At 42.8% G+C, this 20928-nt stretch overlaps 1 protein-coding gene across 8 annotated transcripts in view; it reads left to right on the top strand.

Annotated features, from left to right (window-relative positions):
• The window catches only part of myt1lb (myelin transcription factor 1-like, b), a 105439-nt gene that overhangs the window by 29046 nt on the left and 55465 nt on the right, over positions 1-20928 (top strand). For 7 of the 8 annotated variants that reach the window (XM_053844270.1, XM_053844272.1, XM_053844277.1 and 4 more), the window contains 3 exons: positions 9743-9844; positions 12777-12822; positions 14399-14432. In XM_053844270.1, the coding sequence (XP_053700245.1) occupies positions 12777-12822; positions 14399-14432 (80 nt within the window). In that variant the 5' untranslated portion in view covers positions 9743-9844. The remainder of the gene's footprint in view (positions 1-9742; positions 9845-12776; positions 12823-14398; positions 14433-20928) is intronic. The other variant, XM_053844276.1, reaches the window with a different exon arrangement.

A 20928-nucleotide genomic window follows, 5' to 3' on the forward strand; every position in this document is an offset into this window, starting at 1 on the left:
ATTTATTGAAAAATGAAATTTCAGATTTTAACTTTGTTTTTATTTAAATATAAATATAAATATATAGATATATAGCTATATATATCCTTCAATTTTCAATAGTCCTTCAATTTTCTTCAACCTCTTTTTGAAAAACCGTCGAGCGGCTGCTCATTTTCTGTGTTTGAGGCTCAGATGTTCTCCTTTCTTTGGACCCACGTCTTTCTGCAGCCTGATCTCACTGCAGTGCAGCGAGAAGTCATTCTGTTTCAAAGCCAAGTGCAGTGGATCGTTGTAGAATCTATATTGCAATGTTGTGGCGAAATGTGTCCTTCAAAAATGTCAGCAGAAGCGTTTATGTGGCATGTTGAGGTCAGTTTGAAACAGTGAAGGTGATGCAGAAATGTATATATATATATATATATATATATATATATATATATATATATATATATATATATATATATAGTTCATGATTATATAAGAGCCTTTATAGCCCATATATATTTTTAAGTTTATAGTTTCTATTTTGAAATGTATATTTTATTGATATATTTTTTCATAAACCATTTGTGACTGAGGACTTTTACTGTCTTTTTTTTTTTGTGAAGATTTTCACATGAAGAGCTCTTTTCCAAACCAGGATCAAATGAAGCTTCTTCAGAAACCACCAGATTGCCATTCTAACCTACATGGGTAGGTTTATAACTGTGAGTAACACGTGAGTCCTGCACATGGCAGATGACTAAGATAGCTAGAAAAAAAAAATTTTTGTTTGTTCAAATTATTTTTATTCAATTATTTCCTTTTTTTAAAACTTTTGAATGAATGGAAATATGCTGTATTTTTGTGGATATTTCATTTTTGGACTTTCATTTCACTGTTGAACAGTTAAGTGTGAGTAGTAGGTTCAATAGCGCTAATTTAATATTGGCATACCATAAGAGGCTACATTAAAAAAACAGTATATCATACATACCTGTGTTATTATTTAATATTTATTTATTTACTGAGTTAGATCTATCCCAGAGGTATGCTATTAAAGAACATATTTGAGCATATTGTTTTCATTATTTTCATCCACCTTTGGAACAGATTTGAAAATGTATATTCTTTATTGTCTTTCCACATATTTATTGAATATGAATTGAGCTTACATTGGATATCTATAAATAAATAAAACCTAATGATTAGTAGTGTTCTAATAATAATCCCATCCTCGCTCTTTATTTTTTAAATAATATCCTGAGCCCTCTCTTTATTTCTAAAATATTGAATGGATGAGCATTTTATTCCATGATCACATACATTTGGCCCCTCAGGGAAATGTGTAGCCTCACAATGCTCAAGAGGATCCAAAGAAAAGCTGCATCTGCCTTTCAGTATTTCTACTATATTAGGTTCAACAGGAGGATCCTTCCCCGAGTTGCACCTTTTTATTTCCGTGCGCCATAATTCTGACAGCGAAGCACGACCTCCTCAGCGAGTATTTCAAGCTGATGAGCTGTTTAGCATGAGGAACAGCAGCCGCCCTCCGCGGCACTGTCTCCTCATCCAAACATATTCTATCGTCCAGCTTCTTGAACCTGAAAATCTCGGACTGCAGAGTCGCATCCTTGGCTTTTAGGATGCTATTTTGGGTTGCCGGAGGATACCCGGAGCCCTGTCAGTGACGAATGTGTTTGTGTGAGAATGAAGGGTGCGGTGCCTTCCCACAGGAGAGTCTGAGGGAATGGCGTGTTTCCTCTCCTGCGAGGTGTGAGGTCATCAATGTTCTCAAATAAATGATTCCATTGACTGAAGTAATAACTGGAGGGGGGGGGGAGACAGTGGAAGAGGGTGTTTCCTGTCTTCCTCTCCGGTCCTGTCTCGCACCCTGCTGAGACTGAATGCATCTGTGGCCATTAGCTTGTGTATAAATCTGAATGTGAGTGATCATGATGCGGTGAGTTTGGCTCCGTGCCGGCTTTGTCGCCTATGTCGAGAGATAGAGCCGATTCTGTGTGTGTGCGCTGCATCTGTTTCCTGCATCTCAGGGTAAAGCCTCGGGACATATACGGTCATGTGACTTCAGTCTGCCTGCAGACTGCGTCGTTGGTATTCAGGCGGTAGACAATAGCATGGTGAGGTGAGGGGAGAACAATATCTGGGGAAGGAATTCTAGCGGGCTCCCATGCGAGTTAGCAGGAAGCGACACGTTCGGGGGCATGTGGTAACAAGACGAAATTCGTTGGAGTGAAGTTGTCCTTCAGCTACTTTATACAATTCACCTTCTTATCAGGGTCGCTTTTTGAAGGCTGGATAACGGTTTTGTGAGGCAGAAGTCACCGATAGGCACTTGTGAACAAGCCGTATATATTGATTTGTGTTCATTATTTGGTAATATTTTGGGCCTAGTCATCCACAGTTGAGCAGCACGGTGGCTGTTATGGCTTCCAAGCCAAAACAGTTATTTTTTCAACATTTGTCACAAAAAGAAACACAAATAAACATCTATTCTTAGTGACACCTGGACTTATTTGGCTTCTTTTCCTTGTGTAGTTGAAGCTGTGGTGGCAGGATGCTAGTAAAGGTCTGCAGTCCTGACGCCACCACCAAAACAGTCAAAAAAAAAGTAGAAAGAAAGCATGGAAATGGAAAATATTTAAAGATGTTATTCAGTAGAATTTATGAAAAAAGAAAGAAAATAAAGAATATTAAAATCTGGCATTCATGGTGAAACCATTGGTAGAATAAATATAGACTCGATTATAACTTGATATTACAACTCAGTTTTTGCCTCATTCTGATTTATTTATTGACATGATTTGGGTGCAGTGAGCTCTGTCGTACTGCAGGTGGCAGTAGCATTACCGAGCACCTACAGGAGATGCAGAAAAGCCTTTAAAAAAAAATCATCAAAACTCAAACAAAATCTATCTTAGTCCACTTCCAAATAATCCTGACTCCTTGAATAGTGCGTATTTTTGTCATCCCTCAAAGACCCGATAAAATGTTTTTTTTCGAGAGAGAGCGTGATGCCTTGACCTGCTAACTTCCTGGAGTTCAAATCAATACCTAAAGTTCACGCTATCAGGACTTCTTTTTCACGAAAAAAAAGAGGTTTCCGTCGGGCGCTCTAGGGTTATTTGAATAAATCTTACTACCCGTGCAGCACATGCAGCGCTCATGTCTGCGGTCGTATCCAGCCCGGCATTGATCGTGCACTTTTCTATAGGTAGTGCGGCTCTGCGTTTTCCTGTGGCTATTTCAAGTGTTGACTGTCTCACTCTTCGACCTTGGTGTTCCGTAGCTGCCGGGGGGATGAGAGATGCCGTAAACACTTCTAAAGGCGTAGATCACCTCTCCCTTTATGGCTCACCAACACGTACACAATGCCTCCGCACTGTGTTGCTCATTTCACTACCTGTCGGTCACGAGAGGTGATTGGAGTCTTCCCCTTTTTGCTTATTTTTTTTGTCCGTGATAATGGGCTGCTGTCCGCCATCAGACAAACACACCGACGCACAACCTTTTAAGCGGCACAGAGCGGAAAGAAGAGGAGAGAAGGAGACTCATCCAGTAATTAAGGCCTTGGTTCTCCCTTGGAAATTAAAGGAACGGCCCTTTGCTCTCTCCTCTCTCTCTCCTCCGCGCCTCTCTTTTTTTCCTCTCTCTCTTTTTCGTTCCTGCTGGGCTGATTGCTGTCTGGCTCCTCGCCTCACCTGAGTATTTCACTCTCTCCCAGGCAGACAAACCATGGTGCATTGTGCCGGTGATTACCCCTCTGTGAGTAATTGCGGCGGCGGATTGCGCTGTATTATTTCCACCTTACCACATCCATACATAGACGACCTCTGCTACAAAGAAGGAGGGGCGTCTGGAAATAAGAAGCGTGGATCTTTACCAACGCATGAGCGTGAGGGGTGTCATAGTGCTGGATGATGGACCCAAGTGCAGGAAGTGTTGGTCGGCAGAAGGCACGAGAGACGTGGTTAAGTTACAAAGATGTATTCGTTGGAACGTACAAACAGACAAATAACTAGAAACTAAGGACGCCGGGAACCAAAACGCGGACTGGGAATAACGCACAAGGAACGGGGTGAATCTGGAAAACAAGAGAGGCGGATTAGATTCAACAACCTACTATATAAATGGGAGAACAGAAAACACACACCCGGAGTTAAGCTCAACGTGGTGGTGGCACTAAACTGAAAACGCTCGGTGGCAGCGGCTAATCGCACTCGCGCACACGAGGGGTAAACTAACGGATCTATAACTAAAAAGTGAGGCTTAGATAAACAGCTCACACACGGACTGAATTGAGAGTAGGGAAGTAAACACAGGAGGAGCAAGGAAGAACAAAAGGCGGCGACAGAATAGGAATTCAGTGCGGAGGAAAAATCTGGAAAAGGTCAGGGAGTAAAGCGAACACACGGGAGTCTTGAAAGAGTTTTACCTCAATGAAACAAGAAGCAACAATCTGGCAAACAGGACTGACGTTAACAGGTTTATATCCAAGAGACAAAGCAGGAACAGGAAACAAAGGCAACCGGGGTAACAAAATAAAAGCACGAGCGAAAAATACAAAAAGGAACAGACATGACAAGGGGAAGCTTTTCATGAGTGGACTGTACTATACATAAAATGCAGTGGTGGGATCTTTTTTTTTTTTCAACAGCAACATGATATTATATTCTTTGATTTTCTATCTTCAATAAATTTGAGATGAAAGCAATTTTAAATGGGCAGACCAGGAAGATTTTTTCAACTCAGGCTCCAAACAGGAAGTGACCATCAAGTTGGAGTTGAACAGTGGGTTGGGCAAATGAGATAAATAGGGAGGAAGGAAAGCTGGATGAGTGGCATTTGACTCCATCCATGAAATGTCAAGGCTGTGCCGGCCAGCAGCCAAAACAATGTGACCCACACTACAAAGTGGAATCCTCATCCAGCTCTTTTAAGGGAATACCGAGGTCAGTCAGGTCTGCCCCGGAGTCTCCACCTAACTGGACATGAAAACAAGGGAGCAGATCAACTTGATAAAACTCTTAAGTTCCTGATGGGAAAAAATAGCTTGTGACCCAGCGTTGGCCTTCAGGAATAAATCAGACAACCTGTTTGGCAAACATCTCTGATCCAAATGAAAACCACAAGGCCACGTGATCTGTCATCAGATCTAAACACATCTCCGTATGAGCTGGATTTCAGCTGGTTTTCTAATGTCAGAGAACAAGCTGACCATGCATTCGCGTCATAGCTTTGAGGTTGCTAGTTCAAAACCAAAATACTTGTACATTAACATCCCAAGTCTAAAAGATACTTTACTTTTTGGCAGTTAATTCAGTTTGCAACAATATTCTGACGTGATGAAACATTAAAATTACTTGTTTGTATTTGTATCAGTCGAACTTTTAGAACTTAAACAAACCGTGCCATACAGTTGTTTTGAAACATACATTTCATTCTTGTTTTTCTGTCCTCCTTCAAAGGACTTGCCACTGTTCTTTTGTCTGTTGAAGCTTAAACCGGCTTCACACCCTGCAAATGATTAAATGTATAGGGTCCATAAAGACTCAGATGTGGAAGTGCCAAACTGTGTTTGCTAGAAACTGCAACTGTTCCTCTTAAGTATTCTGTTTTTCAGTGTGTGAGTATTTGTGTGAGAGCACCTGTAAAGCCCTTAAAAAGAAACACAGGTCAGACAGTGGCTTTTACCTCGGCTCACTCGTCCTCTTTGATGGGAGCAGGAAAGACCACTTCACTACCTGACAGCTTCCCTCACCCATGAACCTCTGTGGCCCCACGGACCATTCCAGAAATATTTTGTTGGACGGAGTTTCCTTGATACCTGCAGTAAAAGAAAAACACAATATTTTCTGACGTTACATCATTTTCACCCGGCTGTGAATTCTAAGTACGGAGAAGCTGCTCACGCTTTTGAGAAATCACTCATTACCTCGACGTTTTTTTTTTTTCCTGATCTCGACCTGTTAATTAAAGTAAGCCAGTCAATCACTTTGTCAGTACAACACAGAGGTATAAAAAGATAACGTCAGGTAATGGAACAATTAATTCATGTGCGTCTACATAAATAATATTATTACACTGCTCAATACATGGAGCACTTTCTGGCAAGGCTAGATTTAGCTCTTTTTAAATGACTGACTGGGCATTTTGTTTGGAGAAACATGAGGGTTTCGGGACCAAATCCGGAGGTCACTTCACGTGGGAGGGAATAGCTTCAGTTTTAATATTTATTTAAGGTGTGCCAAAAACCGGATCATCCATCGTCCATGTCAATATTGTGATCATTGCACAGCCACATTTTAAGAACCGCAGTGACAGTGACGCAGGTGGGTGGAGCAATGGAGAGACTAACTTGGAAGCGAACTGGATGAAGACCATGGCAGACTAGAGTTGTTCTGTATGAGTTAAAAGTTCACAGTTTTGCGTTGCTGCTGCTGCTACTGTCAAAACTTTGTTGAAAACTCTGTGCTTCAACGAGATTTTCTCTCGGTTAAAATATCTTTCCAATGATGAAAAGTAACTGGTCATATTTCCTGTTTAAAACATAGATAGTTCACATACTTTTCTGACTATTGTCCAGTGCTTGAACTGTCTACAACTTCTTTCCATTTTGTAATGTCGAAATATTTCTTATAAATTACTGTGTTCCAGCTTGTAAATAATTGGTAAAAAAAAGACTTATCTAAGTTGTGTGAAGACAGAAAGGTATATACAGATCACAAAATAATGACAGTTTCTAACTCAAAATAATCTTGTTCCAGACCTTTTGAAAAACATGTGTAATTATCAAACTTGTTTTAGCAGAAAAAACACCTGTCCTCGACCAGCACCTGCTTTTATAAACTCTGATCGCCGTGCATTTTTCTGGCTGCAGGAACCAAGCAAACATGTGAAGAATCCAACAACTCCCTCCACAAATATCCAGCCACATCCCCAAAAATTGACCATTACATTCCTCACTGTTCTTCGGCTGGTTTCGCCATCATTGGGTGTGATGGCGGTTGAGAGCAGTGTGATCAAAGGATGTACGGCAGGAGGATTATCACTTCAAATGTGTGAGGAATTTTATGTCATATACTTGAAAGTTTGAGTAGCATAGTTTAGAAAAATAAAGTGCTCAATGTGTGTCCCTGAAGCTGAGGAGTGTATTTATTTCTATCAGCAAAAAAAATGCTGAGCTAAATACGAGCTGTAAGACATCATTTTTAAAAAACGGGTGAAAAATCGCTGCTTCAGACGTGTATGTCAAAATGTCCTCTAATTTGTGAGACATCTATTTGTAGAGAATTCTGGACAGTGCAGTAATTACAACTAAATTACAGTGTGAGAGTTTGCCTTTTTTCTGCCTGTGGTTGCACTGTCAACCTTTGCTGGGAGTCCACCACCTCTTGCCCTACACACCTGGGAAAGTTGGGGTCGTTGTATCTTCCCTTGGTACAGTTCGGAGTCAGAACCGAACATGTTCAGAAACCTTCTGAGGTGGACAAAGAGGTGTAAAGACACGGTCATAAACACTAAAGATCCACTCAGATTTCTCAAGTGATCTGCATTTGTGCTTTTTCTGTATGTTTCAATCCTCAATTCAGTTTACATACAGGGCTATGGAAATCAAATTCTGTCTGGGCGAAAGAAAAAAAGCATTAAAAAGAGGGAGAAATTAAAAGATTTCCTCTTCTTCTTCCGTAGAGTTGCAGCATGTTTACTGTCTAACTTGATGAGACTCACACAGCCATTGGGTCAAATGAGGAATTGTGTGATCCTGACCAACTAATGCGAGACTTTCAGCACCAAGGACAGCTCCAACAATGGAAGCCTGGAGTGGGCAGCTCACACACTGACACTCTCTCCAGCTCACTGTATATGACCAAGGACTGGTAGACTTCTCATCCATACAAGTTTCTCAGACAACACCAACCACTCTGAAAATGTCTGTATCGATAATGGCAACAAAGCATATTTTCCTGTTGTGTGGGGACAGAGCACTGAACTCTGTGACAGAAATAAAAAGAAAAAAATCAAACGTATATACAACAATTGAGGACAAGGCCACACAGTGAAAAAGCACACAGTATTACGAGAGAGACACATGCTTTATTCATGTGACACGCATGTACGCTCACACGCGCAGATGCAGGGAGAGCAAGCGAGAGACACACGGCAATCTTCTTCTCCCGGGCTCTCTGATAGTGACTGGGGCTGGCTGACCTACATTCTTGCTGATACCGGTAGAGAAAAAGAGGAGATGAAATCATTCCCGTCTCTGTTCCTCACCCGCTTTACTCCAGAATGCATATCTCACATATAGCTACATGTGTTTCATACTTTTTTTTTTGTCGCTCCTCGCTGCTCGCTGTTGAAGTTCCTCTGAAACCGTGTGGATGAAATATTTACAGCTGGTGGAGCACCACCGGCAAAGGAAAGATCTTCCTATGGTTTGAGGAATGCGTTGAGAGGAAAAAGATTCAGAGCCGGGTTCTCGATTGGTTTTGGTTTTCGTCTAACTCCTTGACTGGAGAGCAAAAGAATGCTTCCATGCTGACGTTTGTCCTCTAACATTGAGGATCAGCTGACCTGGTGACAGGTTTGAGAGACTCTTAAAATATTCTTGTTTGAGTAGTTGGCTAATTTCTGCCGGAAAATCTCTGTTTCTATTTCATCGGCCACCATCTTCTCCTCAGCAAATAGTTCCTCAAGGGCAGACAGCTGGTTCCGATCATAATCTTTATAGGCTGAATCGCAGATGAGGGTTTTCGGTTGTGGTGGCCTCCATCTTTTCCCTCTGCTTCTTGCAGACAATATAGTCACGTTGACCGCATTAAAGGGAATAAGGATCTGTTTCTGGAAGTCTGAGACCATTTTGTTCAAGAGTGAGAGGAGGTAAAAATAGAGCTGAGCTAAAGTCTTGGATACAAGCTTGCATGGAAAGTTATTGTTAAAGTGATGTCAGAATTATGTCGGAAACGATACAGTCCTGTCTCGATTTCTCTGAACCACCAAGTTTTGTTTTTTTTTTTAAATGGTCAGCTGACATCCAAAACTTTTGCACACCTACAATCCGTTTTTTTATGTGACGCCGTTTCCACCAACTCTTGCAAACATATGGGCCCCAACTGCTGAGGCGTGTTTGAGAGCGTGTGCGCAGCTTTAAAAAAAAATAAAAAATGATAAAAACCCCCTGCCAGTTCAAAGTAAACTACACACCAGCGCTCAGCTTTACATAAGCAACAGGGTTCTGAGGATTCACATGACGTCCGTGGATGTGTTTGTCCTGAGAGAGCAGCTGTTGTTTTTATTTATCCTGCCTTGGGATCAAATATGAGTTGATTGTGGAGGGCTGTTCTCATCTTAACAACAGGCTCCAGCGGGTGAAGTGAGGATAAGGTCTGCTTATGAGGTGTAGGAGATGAAACCACACCCACCCTGCTTAATTCCGTGCAGGAATGGCGAGCTGAGGGGAGAAATCACGGAGGCAGGCACGGATCATTAGCTATATTTGTCCCCACTTCCTGCAGAGGATGATAGATCGAACTAATTACACCATGTTGCCAAGGATTCGCATATGACAAGCGCGTCTACGGCGGGAATCAACGCCTGCTTCAGCGTGTGCCGCATAGCTGATGCTATATGACTATTCATGAGCCCAGAGTGGAAAGGAGAGGAGGAACATTCCAGCTCATGCTTTTGGCTGTGCGAGTGCCATTGTTCCCGGAGCAACTTTAATGATGCATGTTCTCCTTCTCTTCCACCTGTGTAGAAAATGAGTCTGGGGGAGACGCGGTGAGCCTCTCCAGCTGAGCCACAGTAGGACAGCCAGAGGTCTGGATCGAAGACGCGTCACAATCCCAACCCATTTCAGGTAGAGTTTCCGCATTGAGCCGTTCATTTCAGGTGTCGCTTTGACTGGTCAGCAACTGGGGTCATGAAACACACCAGTTTTTTTTCACCATGGACAGGAAGATGCTTGGTGCTGATCCATTCAAGTCCATTGTAAAATTCTGAAACCCAAACGTAACATGATGGGCTGAGGAGGTCTATAGGTGGCTTTCTCAGTCTAAAAATGATCTGAGATTTCATTGAAATGGTTGTTCAAATCCAAAGATTGAAGCTTAGAGAGTATCATGAAACCTCATATGCCATGAGAGTGACTTGTGGCTCCTTCTCTTGATATCTTCAAAACTTCTCATTCTTAGGTTGCATTGATGAAAATATGTTTTCTTGCTTTGGGATCATGTCAAATAATAAGTAGAGAAGCCCATTACAATGACAATTCAATGCCAAAAAAATAACCCGATCTTATTCTGTGGTTCCTCAGCCCAAGGCTTATGTTTTTTTTTCTGATATAATTCTCTGCGTTTGCATTCCATTCATATTTTTTCTACTTTTTAATCTTATTTTTTCCTCTGCCATTGCCTTTTTCGTTAAATTTTCCCCTCATTTTTGTTCATTTCAGTTCAGGTGTGTCAGTGCTTTTCATGTTGCGCTTCAGAAACCGACACCATGTTTCAATTTTAGCGCACCATTTCAGGACATTTATTCGTCTGCTGTGAACGTAGACCGCCAGTTTTGTCATCTACCCACCTGCAGGTTTGGACGGAGAGCAAGATGCTGCTAGTGATATCCATATTGTATAGATTAAATTCGTGGGGATTCTTTAAAGCGAAATTAAAGCTGAGAATTGAAATAGTGACTAAAAATCCTCCTCCGTGTTCTTTCTATTACAGAGTGCTCCCCATCTTCCCCCTCCTCTCCTTCTCTCTGCCCCCTCCCTTCCCTGGGTGCCCACTCAGATATGATCTCCACTGCTCTTCACACTAATTCAGATGCACTTAGCATTGGTTTGGCACACGTTTGCTGTCACTAGATGATGCATGGCGTAAACACCTATTTGCAGCGAAATTCGATAATGCCAGCAGCGTGGTTTTGGTGGCTCTGTACTCCTCCACTGTACGGAATACCAATGTGCGCCGGCGTCTCTGTGTGAGCGTGCGTGCGACGGAGGGTGGGGTTGGCTGCCATATGCCTGAAATGCATTCTCCCCAAACTTCAAGGTGAAAACAAAGGGAAAGTGATAACAAAGTGAATTGTTTTGACAGATGTCTGGGCGCCCCCCAGCTCCCGAAAACCCACACAAACCCCATCAATTTCTCTTCATCATAATTAAATTTACACTCCATTATCATATAATAGCAGCACTAGAAGGGAATATGACAGTAAGATTGCGAAGAACACTGACTCACGTCATGAGTAATAATTTGAGAATGCATTTTTACCTTTTTTTAAATATTTACTCTAAGTCCAAGGCGAGGAACTACCTTTATTTATGAGTACAGATCTCACTCCAGAATGAAAATCTACAAAAGCAGTGGTGTTTTAGTGGACGGCAGGGAGGAATTTCACCTATTTCTTGTTCCAGTTGATCCGTTATTCAATGGATTTCCAAGTGACTGGTGCTACTGTATGTGTTTATAGTTCTCATACAGAAAAAGACCTTCAAATCACACGCTCCAATCCACTTTTCATTCTGCTACCTGTCAATATCTCTTGCTAATGGCTGTGAAGCAGTGAAATGCTCGGAACACCATCGTGGTCTTGACCACCTTCTAAAGTCTAAAGAAGAGAGATAAAAACTACAAAGATGGATAACAATTCAACTACAGAATAGCATTTACCCATCTTTTTCATTTTTTTCTTTAGGCGTGTCAATCTTTCAGTTAGTTGTTTATCGACTGTAATACATTTATTTGAATTGTTATTTTATGTTTTCGCTGTTATTGTTGTTCAAAAGATAATAAAGGCTGCAGTTTCAATATTCATAGTTCCATTGTTAAAGAGTTGAATAGACACAATACTAGCCTTCTGTAATGTTTTGCATCAAGTTTGAAGTTGAAATTTAAATAAATACTCACATAGTCAATGAAATACTTCAACTGAAGGTATCCTCGCCTGGCTTGCAAAGCATGATGGGAATAAAACACCTGAGTTAGTTGGAATTCATGACCGTGTTGAAGAAAGATTTCCACACTTTTCTTGGCAGCATGTAACATGTAAAAACGTCCATGGACACCCCCCCACGCGCCCCAAAAACACTCAAAGTTGTTCCCTCCTGACTTCTCAGTGAAGATTTACAAGCTGGCTGAAACATTTATGGGCATTCATAAAGAAACACACCATTAGGACTGAAGGACTCGGAAAGCGTAGTGTGAATAAATCATGTTTAATAAAAAGACATCTCGCTGGGCCATGGCCGTCTGATCCTCATTTGATGGATAAAAAAGAACGAGAAGAATAAGAATTGTAGCATTCAAAGTCACTGTATGTATGGAACAGCCATGGAGTGAAATCGTGGCCATTAAATGACATTTTTTGATGCATTTTCTTGAATTATTTCATCATATTTTCATTAACAAAAACATATTATCTGAATAATTCAACAAACAAATCAGGTTCATTTTAACTTGTGAAGTTTTAAACTGTTTTTGCAGCACTCACTTGTGAGTAAGATGTAAGCAGAATGCCAACAGTGCCACCTCTTGTATCTGGTGCAGCGGAGCAACTGCAGTTTCACAACGTGCTCATGGTCACTCCAAAACTCCACAGCCAAACCGCATTTATGGAAAAGAACTTATAGATCCTAAACCGCAACAATAAAAAGCGGAGAAAATCTTCCTGCGAGTCCTTCAAGTCTGGCAGACGGAGTCGCGGGTCGACAAGAGAGCTCTCGTATCCAAATGAAAGATCACTTTTGTGCGGCCTTTTGTGTTGAACAGCTTGTTTGTGCCTTTCTGCAGATGGATGTGGATGCAGACGATAAGCGCCATCGCACACGCTCCAAAGGTATCTGCACGGATGCACATAGCCATTCAGGGTGACCTTCAGTCCCCTGACACAGGCACGCACATACATACTATTCACACACCGCTGCACAAATCCCAAACTGTCACACTTGAGCTGCCGTCTTTTACTGCACCCTCTGATTTATTTTGGCTCTGGTTCTAAAGATCCTGGAGAAGCCATTAAAAGCAGCCTCACACGTCGCAGTGAAATAAAATGTTTCGTGAATGAACTGCCTTCTCCACCCGTCTTTTTGACGACACGTCTTGTCCCGAATGACTCAGACAACAGGTGAAGGACCCTCATCCCCACCAGATGAAAGGTCATGACCCAAAAGAAGAAGAAGAAATTCAGTTGGCACTTGACATAAACCCAAAATAAGTTTCATTATTGAAACTTATTTTGTATTTTTTCCTGCTGGCATAGCAGTAGGGAGCTCTCTTGAATGGTTCCAGGAAGGAGACGGCATGTCTCACGAAAACTAGTAGAGGAATGTCGATGCCAAATGCACTACATGAGTAAAAAGCCAATGATTTACATGCGAGTCAGTGTGTAGAGGTGCATTTCTCACGGCTTGTTTCAGGTGACATTTCTCACATCAAATGCTCAAACCTGGAATTGTTTTGATTCCATTGATTTTGGTCCCGTCCCCAGCTGATCGATATACTTTTTTTCCTCACAATTTGAGAGGCAGGAGAAAGTCGGTTTGGTTTCTGGGTGTTGTGAGAACTGCGGTGTGAACGTACCTCCACAAGCTAGCTCTGCGCTCCATGACAATTCAGTTCTCTTCAAAATAAAAGCAGATTGTTGGACCAGCGTCCCACTGAAAATGGCGTCCAGCAGGTTGAAAATCTCTATATCTAAATTATACTTAAACAGATATGGATGTTTTATGTGAAAATCCAAACCCCAAATATTCTTAGACCAAAGAAGACGTCCTCATTGAGGTTCAAAAAAGAAGGCTGCGTCCCAATCGAAGTCTCCTTGATTCATATTTAATTCCGCCTTGCTTAGATCTCCAAACTGGTTTCTGGACTGTGTCCCTCAAGCAGACTCTCAAGGTTTTCATTTTCTGTGACCTCTAATTTTCAGAAATCTAGCATTCACACGCCCAAATATTACAGAATTATTTATGCATATTGTTGTTTTCAACTGTTTTCAAAAGTCTCCGTCTCCATTCAAGCGTGTGTCCTGCTATTGGATGAACAAAATGATCACAGAGTTCATTCCCTAATACAGTCCGTTGGGGGTTTTCCAGGTATCTCTTTTCATCCTGGTTTCCACTCTCAAAAGCCAACGCTGTTCATCCAGGACATTTCGCACCGTTGGCTCTGCTTCAACTGTTGCCGTACACTACAGGCTAGACGTATACGTGGTGTTAGTGGGCAGTAAATTCTGAGGAGCCTCGGGTTTTAACACCAAAGCCACTCGATTCACCTGATCCACCCACTCCTCACTGATCTGACTGTCCAACAAAAAAAATATTTGTACGCGGAACAGATACATCAATGCTTTGGAATAGATCTTGTTGTAGTCCCTGTTCCATAATTTAACAGCTCCCCCTCTCTCTTTCCTGTAGTGCCTGTGGATCCAGCATTAACAGAACTTTTCAGGTCAGTGATATTTAAATTTCATTCTGCATGGTGTACCAGCACTCGCACGAAGAGAGCAGCGCACGGACAACATCTGTACAGGACATCAGGTTCAGCCTGGCGAGCAGTGTGTGGGTTAGCTGTTTTTAAAAACCCTTTCATTATCATTTCTGCTCTCCTGAAGCTTCCCATCTCTCCTTGGACGTATTCGCCTCTAAAGATAGCAGCACGAACAGCAACATAATTCCCCCAATTAAATATTAAAGGAGACGTTTTCCTCCATTTTTTTATGTGCTAACCGTTCTAGATAAATTATTCTGTTTTTGTCTCGTGCGCTTAATGATATGTAGCGCGATAGCCAATTATCAATTCATTAGCCATGCAGAACAACGCGCTGTCTTCCCTTCTACGCCTACAGCCTGAAAAGTTTGTGTTGGATTAAGTGAGTGGGTGGAAGGTACAACGCATCCATTCACTTTATCTCCAATGAGACGCGGAAAAAGTTTCTCTCCAGCAACAGAAAAAAAAAAAATGTAGTAATGATAAAATGAACTGAATACAATTTCAAGTAAAGACTCCAACCTTTTGCCAATTTGCTAGGACTTTGCAAACATTTTGTCCTGTGAGAGCGCTCTCCAAAAAGTTTAGCAGGTGTTGTGTTTTGGCAGCAGCGCGCGTGGTTTGCAGAGTCAGAGTTAGAGGAGTCAGAGGTGAAGATACTGAGGTCGTGGCTGGAAAGTGCCACATCAGAAGTGAGTATATCAGTGGGAGAAGTTTGGAAACAATGGAGAAGAGGACAGCGTTGGACTGAGAACATTGGAGATGGAGAAGAGGAAGACAACCACTGAGGTTCATGATGGAGGCTGGGATGAAGGTCTGACTTGAGGTTTACTCGTTTTGGCAGGCTCTAATGGGAAATGCAGATTGACAAGAGGAAGAATGGTTTTTGCTGGAGACATTTCCCCAGAATGTGGACTGTTTAACTCACTAGTAAGCAGGCTTTTAGCTAGGAGGGCATCTGGGCGTCTGCAAAACATGAAAAATGGACATCCAATTCTTCGCCAAATCTTGGCCGCTAGATTATGCTGGTATAGGGTGGCATCTGGCGGCCAAGCTACGGTCGAGAATCTGGCGTCCGTTTTTTCATGTTTTGCAGACGCCCAGACGCCCTCCTTCAGTACCTCTGCTTTATGAGGCACCATGTCTCAGATCATTCCCTCTATGATCCCTTCGTTGCCCGAACAAACTGCTTGTTGTTGAAGGGGCTAGAATATCTCACATTGGAATTCTGCTGCATTCTGTCGGCATAAAACTGGGCCCAGCTAGGGACTATTGCAAGCGTCTTGTTGCCTGTTACGTGAGGCGACATGCCTGCCTCGCTTAAATAGACACTACAGTAATCTGCGTTTACATCAGCATTGAAGTATCCAAGACTCTCAGCTTCCGTTTATTTTCCCGAACCATCTTAAGCTGAGAGCTTAAATTGTTGCTGAGTGTTATGGGATTGATATATGGCTGTAGATGGATTAAATACGTCATTGTGTCACCGACCTGATGTGGCCTGCCGACCTTGAGTTCCACCAAAGGGTTGTTGTACTCACAATAAGGTTGTCTGAATTATGACTACGGCATCTGAAGCATAAACAAATATGTCCCATTACTTAGCAGCTGTGTCGGGTGCAGCTGGACCTCCACGAGCATTGTGTCCTCTGCTTGTCTTTGCCAGTTGGTTTCGGCTCACCAATGTATGAATTTCATTTGTCCTTGGCGGTGTGTGAGAGCAGCTGGTTGCGGTCCAGATAAGGGATCCTGCCCACCTATATATCAATAAATAATATTTCTACCTGGGAGATTACTGTGTAGCCTCCACTGATATCTGCGGAGGACTCCTGCTCCTCTCTCTGTCCAGTCCTCCAGCTTCACCCTCCCTTGCCCATTTTCAATCATTCTCGCCGTCTTCACTCACTCGGCTGCTGCCTGCAGATAGTAATTAATCAGAGGATCGATACCGAGCCTATCTCCAGGCCGAGGCGTCTATAATGTCGATAATGCTGCTCAGTGGCCGCTCCCCACGAGAGCTGATAGTCTCCGGGACAAACACGCTTCACTTTCCACGGGGCTGTCGCTGTCATGTTTGTGTCCTCCTCTGTGTAGCTTCCCAGTATATAGCAGTCGCAGAAATGCACGGTGGCTAGTCCCTGGAACTCCTCAGTACTGTCTTTGATGGTGCGCTTGTTGTGACAAAACAGAATCCGTTGATAATGGTGCACCATTGCGATGCACGACGACAAACCTGTCCAGCTATTACAGCACCGTAAAGCTACTCACAACCATTAAATCACTGTCACGCAGTTTGGCTTTTGCGAACCGTAATGGCAGACGGCGCAGGTTTTTGTCCAGCGCTACGTTTAAACAGGGATCCCGGCGTGAAAAGCGTCAATGGCAATGCCTTCACCTCCTATTTAAGAGTCCAATTACATGTTTGAATGTCTTTCATAGGGAGAAGAAAAAAAAAGAAAGAGGAAGGATCATAACAAAGGCTGTGTTTCAGTGCAAAGGGTGGGGGGCTCTGCTCTGCATAAACATTGCCTACCACAGTTGCCATTTGCATTTTTACAGTCAAGATAATCGTGTTTATCGGGGCGCATATGTTCCATCGCACACCATGAAAAGCATCAGAATATTCCCCCGTTTTTGTCAATTAAAAGGAAAAAACAGGCCGTCTTACATAACAGCTTTCTGCTAATGACGGCCTTGATGCAGGAAGTGGGATCTCTCTGATTTCAAACAAAGGCCAAGATTTGTGAAGCCTCTTTTTTTTTTGTACTATCACATCCTTAAGTAGAAAATGATCCAACGCTATGGGAGGTGATGAATATCTGGCTCACAGGAAGGATTCCATCATTTGGGGGGATATAATAAAACAGTAGAGGAAATTACTCATCTTGTCTCCGTGCAGCGGTGGACGTCTCGGCGCCTAAGGCTGGCTTACAGATGCAAACTATTTGTGCTGCCAAACCAAAAAAAAAACACAGAAATCAACTCTCTGGTTTGCAGAGTTTCACCTTGAGCGCAAGGATTTCATTGTCAGGGCCGGTGAGCTTTGCTCTGAGAACACTTAAGTAAGGTTGATAACAGCTAAAGCCCCTCGTTTTTCCCCTGTCGGAATTTGGCTCCCGCACAAAGGACTTAAGGTTGTCCTCCGACTGGCCAAACGGGAGAGTGGCGGCGCCCTGCACCTGCCTTTAATTGCCGTGTCGGCGCTAAAACACGGCGCGGCAAGTGATCGAGTTAATGAAACGTTTTAATTATTCAACGTAATTGTGGAACGCGGTGAATTCCGGCGAACCTCCGACATTAAAACGGCGGCAGTCTCCCTCACTTTCTCATTCCCTTTGTCTCGCCCATGTGAACACAGGCGTTCCCGCGGTGCTCGCCCTCATCCTTATTACTCACCGTTCTTCTCGGTGATAGAGCAGGAGAGATCGGTCTGTGTTATAATTACTTGCTCTTGTCTGCTCAGGGTCGTACCCTCAACACCCCCCCCCCGGCCCCACCACCACCACCCCTCTCCCGCTCCTCCATCCTGCGTGCCCACCGGTCTGAGCCCCTGCAGCCATTCCTCGCGTCACTGCGGGGCTGGCTGGCGTATCGATCACAGAGCAGGAACACGACCAAGGTTTTTCTCTCATTCTCTGCCTCGGCGCTCCGCTCACACGCACGCAAGCGCGTGCACGCAGCACGCTCGCCAGATAATTAAAGAGGAGCAAAACAAACATCAGGATCAGTTCATCGGCACGCCTGCGACTCCTTCCTGTCTCCCTCTCATCTTGACACTCCTCTCCTGGTCTTCCTCATCCCCTGCGAACACATTGTTCCTTCCTTCCTTGCTGACTTCTCTCCCTCCTTCCTTCCTTCCCCCTCCCGTCTCTCACTGTCTCTGGCAGAGCTAATTCCCTCTTCAGATGGTGCGGCTCTCATTTGCATACTTATCAAAGTGTTTGGATGAGCCGACAGAAGCCGTTGGAAGGTGGGGTCATTAATATGTTAATAAGACCCCCGTCTTTATTTTTTTTTAACACCGCCCATCTTTAAGATGCAGCCATACCCTCCCGCTCACCGCCTCGCACGCAGCCTTTGAATGTTTCAATGCCCACCGAGGCCCCGAAAATGCCATAAGACTCTCTCGTCCAGCCACTGCGAGGGAGCGCGCGTGTGCACGTGAGAGCACTCTACAATCAATTACGCGGCGATGGATTCGCGCTCGACTCCATGCATGCTAATAGGAAAGACAGTCATCTGACTGGAGAGTCATCTGGATGTTTAAAGGCTATATTTTTTTTAAACAACTGCAGAAATCTGCATATTGCAGCAGTTGGATCGAATCCCAGCCGTCAATGAAGAGCAGCTAATGAGGGATCTTGTCGTTCCCAACCCAAGCTTGAGTTTAACCTACATGGTGTTCATGTCAGTAGCTGTTACATGGCTCCAGTAACCATCCCAAGGCTTCGGCGGGAGGGGGAGGGGGGGTCAGTCGTCGAGTCACTCGGCAGACGGAATCATCTAGTTAGTACTGACATGAAAAATAAAGACCAGCAGAGTTCGCTCATGCCGACAAGCTGTGTCGCGGATTCGCGGACGTCGACTCACAAGACCTGACATGCAACAACCCCCAGCAGCAGGTTTTAATTCTAAACATAAATTTGGGTCCACCAAACAAGTTTTCATTGGAGTCGTCTTTTATCTGTAACAAACCTCTCAGGAGATGTTTAAAAGAGTATTGGTGTAAAACACAATGATATTGATGAGAAAGAAATGGGGGCTCTAGTTCGAAATATACAACATTAGACGGTAGCAAATAAATATCTTCATTTACTGAAAGTACATGACTGAACTAAGTGGAACAGACAGCCTGAAATCGGGAGAATTTACGGACAAACAATTGTTTCAAAGAAACGTGTTTTGCTGTATGTTTTTAAGGAATTGGACTGATTTCAATTGAAGCAAATAATTCCACCTAAAACAGACTCCATAACTCATAATAAATAAATAACCCCATTGAACTGGACGTTATGCTTTGGTCAGATGGGGGTTGTTGAGGACAACACTTTCTCACTCCTAAGACGTAGCGTTTTTACAGGTGTCCACGTTGCATGTTTCCCCTCCCACGGCATTTTCTGGTGGTTCAAGCAGCGCTTCACTGGAGTGTCTAACATGTGAAGAAAAAGAGGTTGCGGCTCTTCAAGTTCATGTTCATGTGATCATGAGCTTGACTTATGCTGCCAAAACAATGGCAATATCAGTCAACGGTCACATAAAGTAGACTTAGACTTAGACTCATCGAACAAAAACATATCACTATATGACGGCAACGAAATTTCGGTCTGAGGCCTCCGGTTTCCAAAAACAAAACTATACGTCCAAAAATAAATAAATAAATAGATAAATAATAATAAAATAATAATAATAGATAAGTACTAGTCTAGCAGAAGTACTACATAGAACCAAGGTTTCCACCATCACCATCGTGCATCCGCATCCTAAACCCAACCGCTCTTTTTGAAGGTCAAGAAATGCCGTAGGAGGGGAAAGATTTGATTCGAATGTCTACGCATCAGCATGCAACATGGAAGGCTGACTGGTGCGTCAACATTGGTCAATGTGTTAGGAGAGAGCTTGTGTTCTTAAGGAACGTTAAATCACTCTTTGGACTCCTTTTATTTTGGGGGGATATTATACAGTAAGAGCATGTTTTGTCTTGTTTTGGGGTAGAAAGGTGTGCAGAAAATTCGAGTTGGCATCAGGACCCCATGACCCAAACTTTAGGCCTGATAACTAACTGATAAGTTATATTTCTGTAGCTGAAGAAAGTGTCGACACCGGGTGAGACCTTATGATACTCAATAATGAATAACTAGTGGTTCAGTTATTGCATGTTTAAAGTGACAATACTGTAAAGTCAGTCTAACAGAGTCACAAGTCCCTGTTTACTCTACTCAATAACAGGTGTGATCCATTCATATTATTTGTTTTTTCTTGGTGACAAAAACTGACAGACACAGTATAGTCCCTTCACTAAATAGCAGTTTTCTTTAGTTGAATATTTTCATTCAATAACTACTTTGTCTAAATGTAACATCTCTCTTCTCCCACCCTCTTCTCCCAGTAAGTTTTTCAAATTTGATATCTCATAAATTTCACCCTCTTTCTTTCTGAATTTAAACAATACAGAGGAAAGTCACATTCCAAAAACACAAGTTTTGACATGCCTTTAGTTTGCTCTTGTAAACTTTTTATGCACTTCTTATGATCTTACCCACCGCAGCTGCAGTTTTGCCAAAATCCTCAGGATTTGAAGACTAATATAGTAATATCCTGGCATGCTGCGCTGAGTGATTCCTCATTTAAAAGTCAAATGAGGGTCTAAAACAACATCTTTTCTTTGGAATAGAACAGTAAGGGGGGGTGGTTCCATAAGAAGTTTACATAATTCAACCCCTTTTTTTCCCATCTCTGA

Source organism: Synchiropus splendidus, chromosome 16, assembly GCF_027744825.2.
Source record: "Synchiropus splendidus isolate RoL2022-P1 chromosome 16, RoL_Sspl_1.0, whole genome shotgun sequence".
In the NCBI taxonomy this organism is placed as follows: Eukaryota; Metazoa; Chordata; class Actinopteri; order Syngnathiformes; family Callionymidae; genus Synchiropus; species Synchiropus splendidus.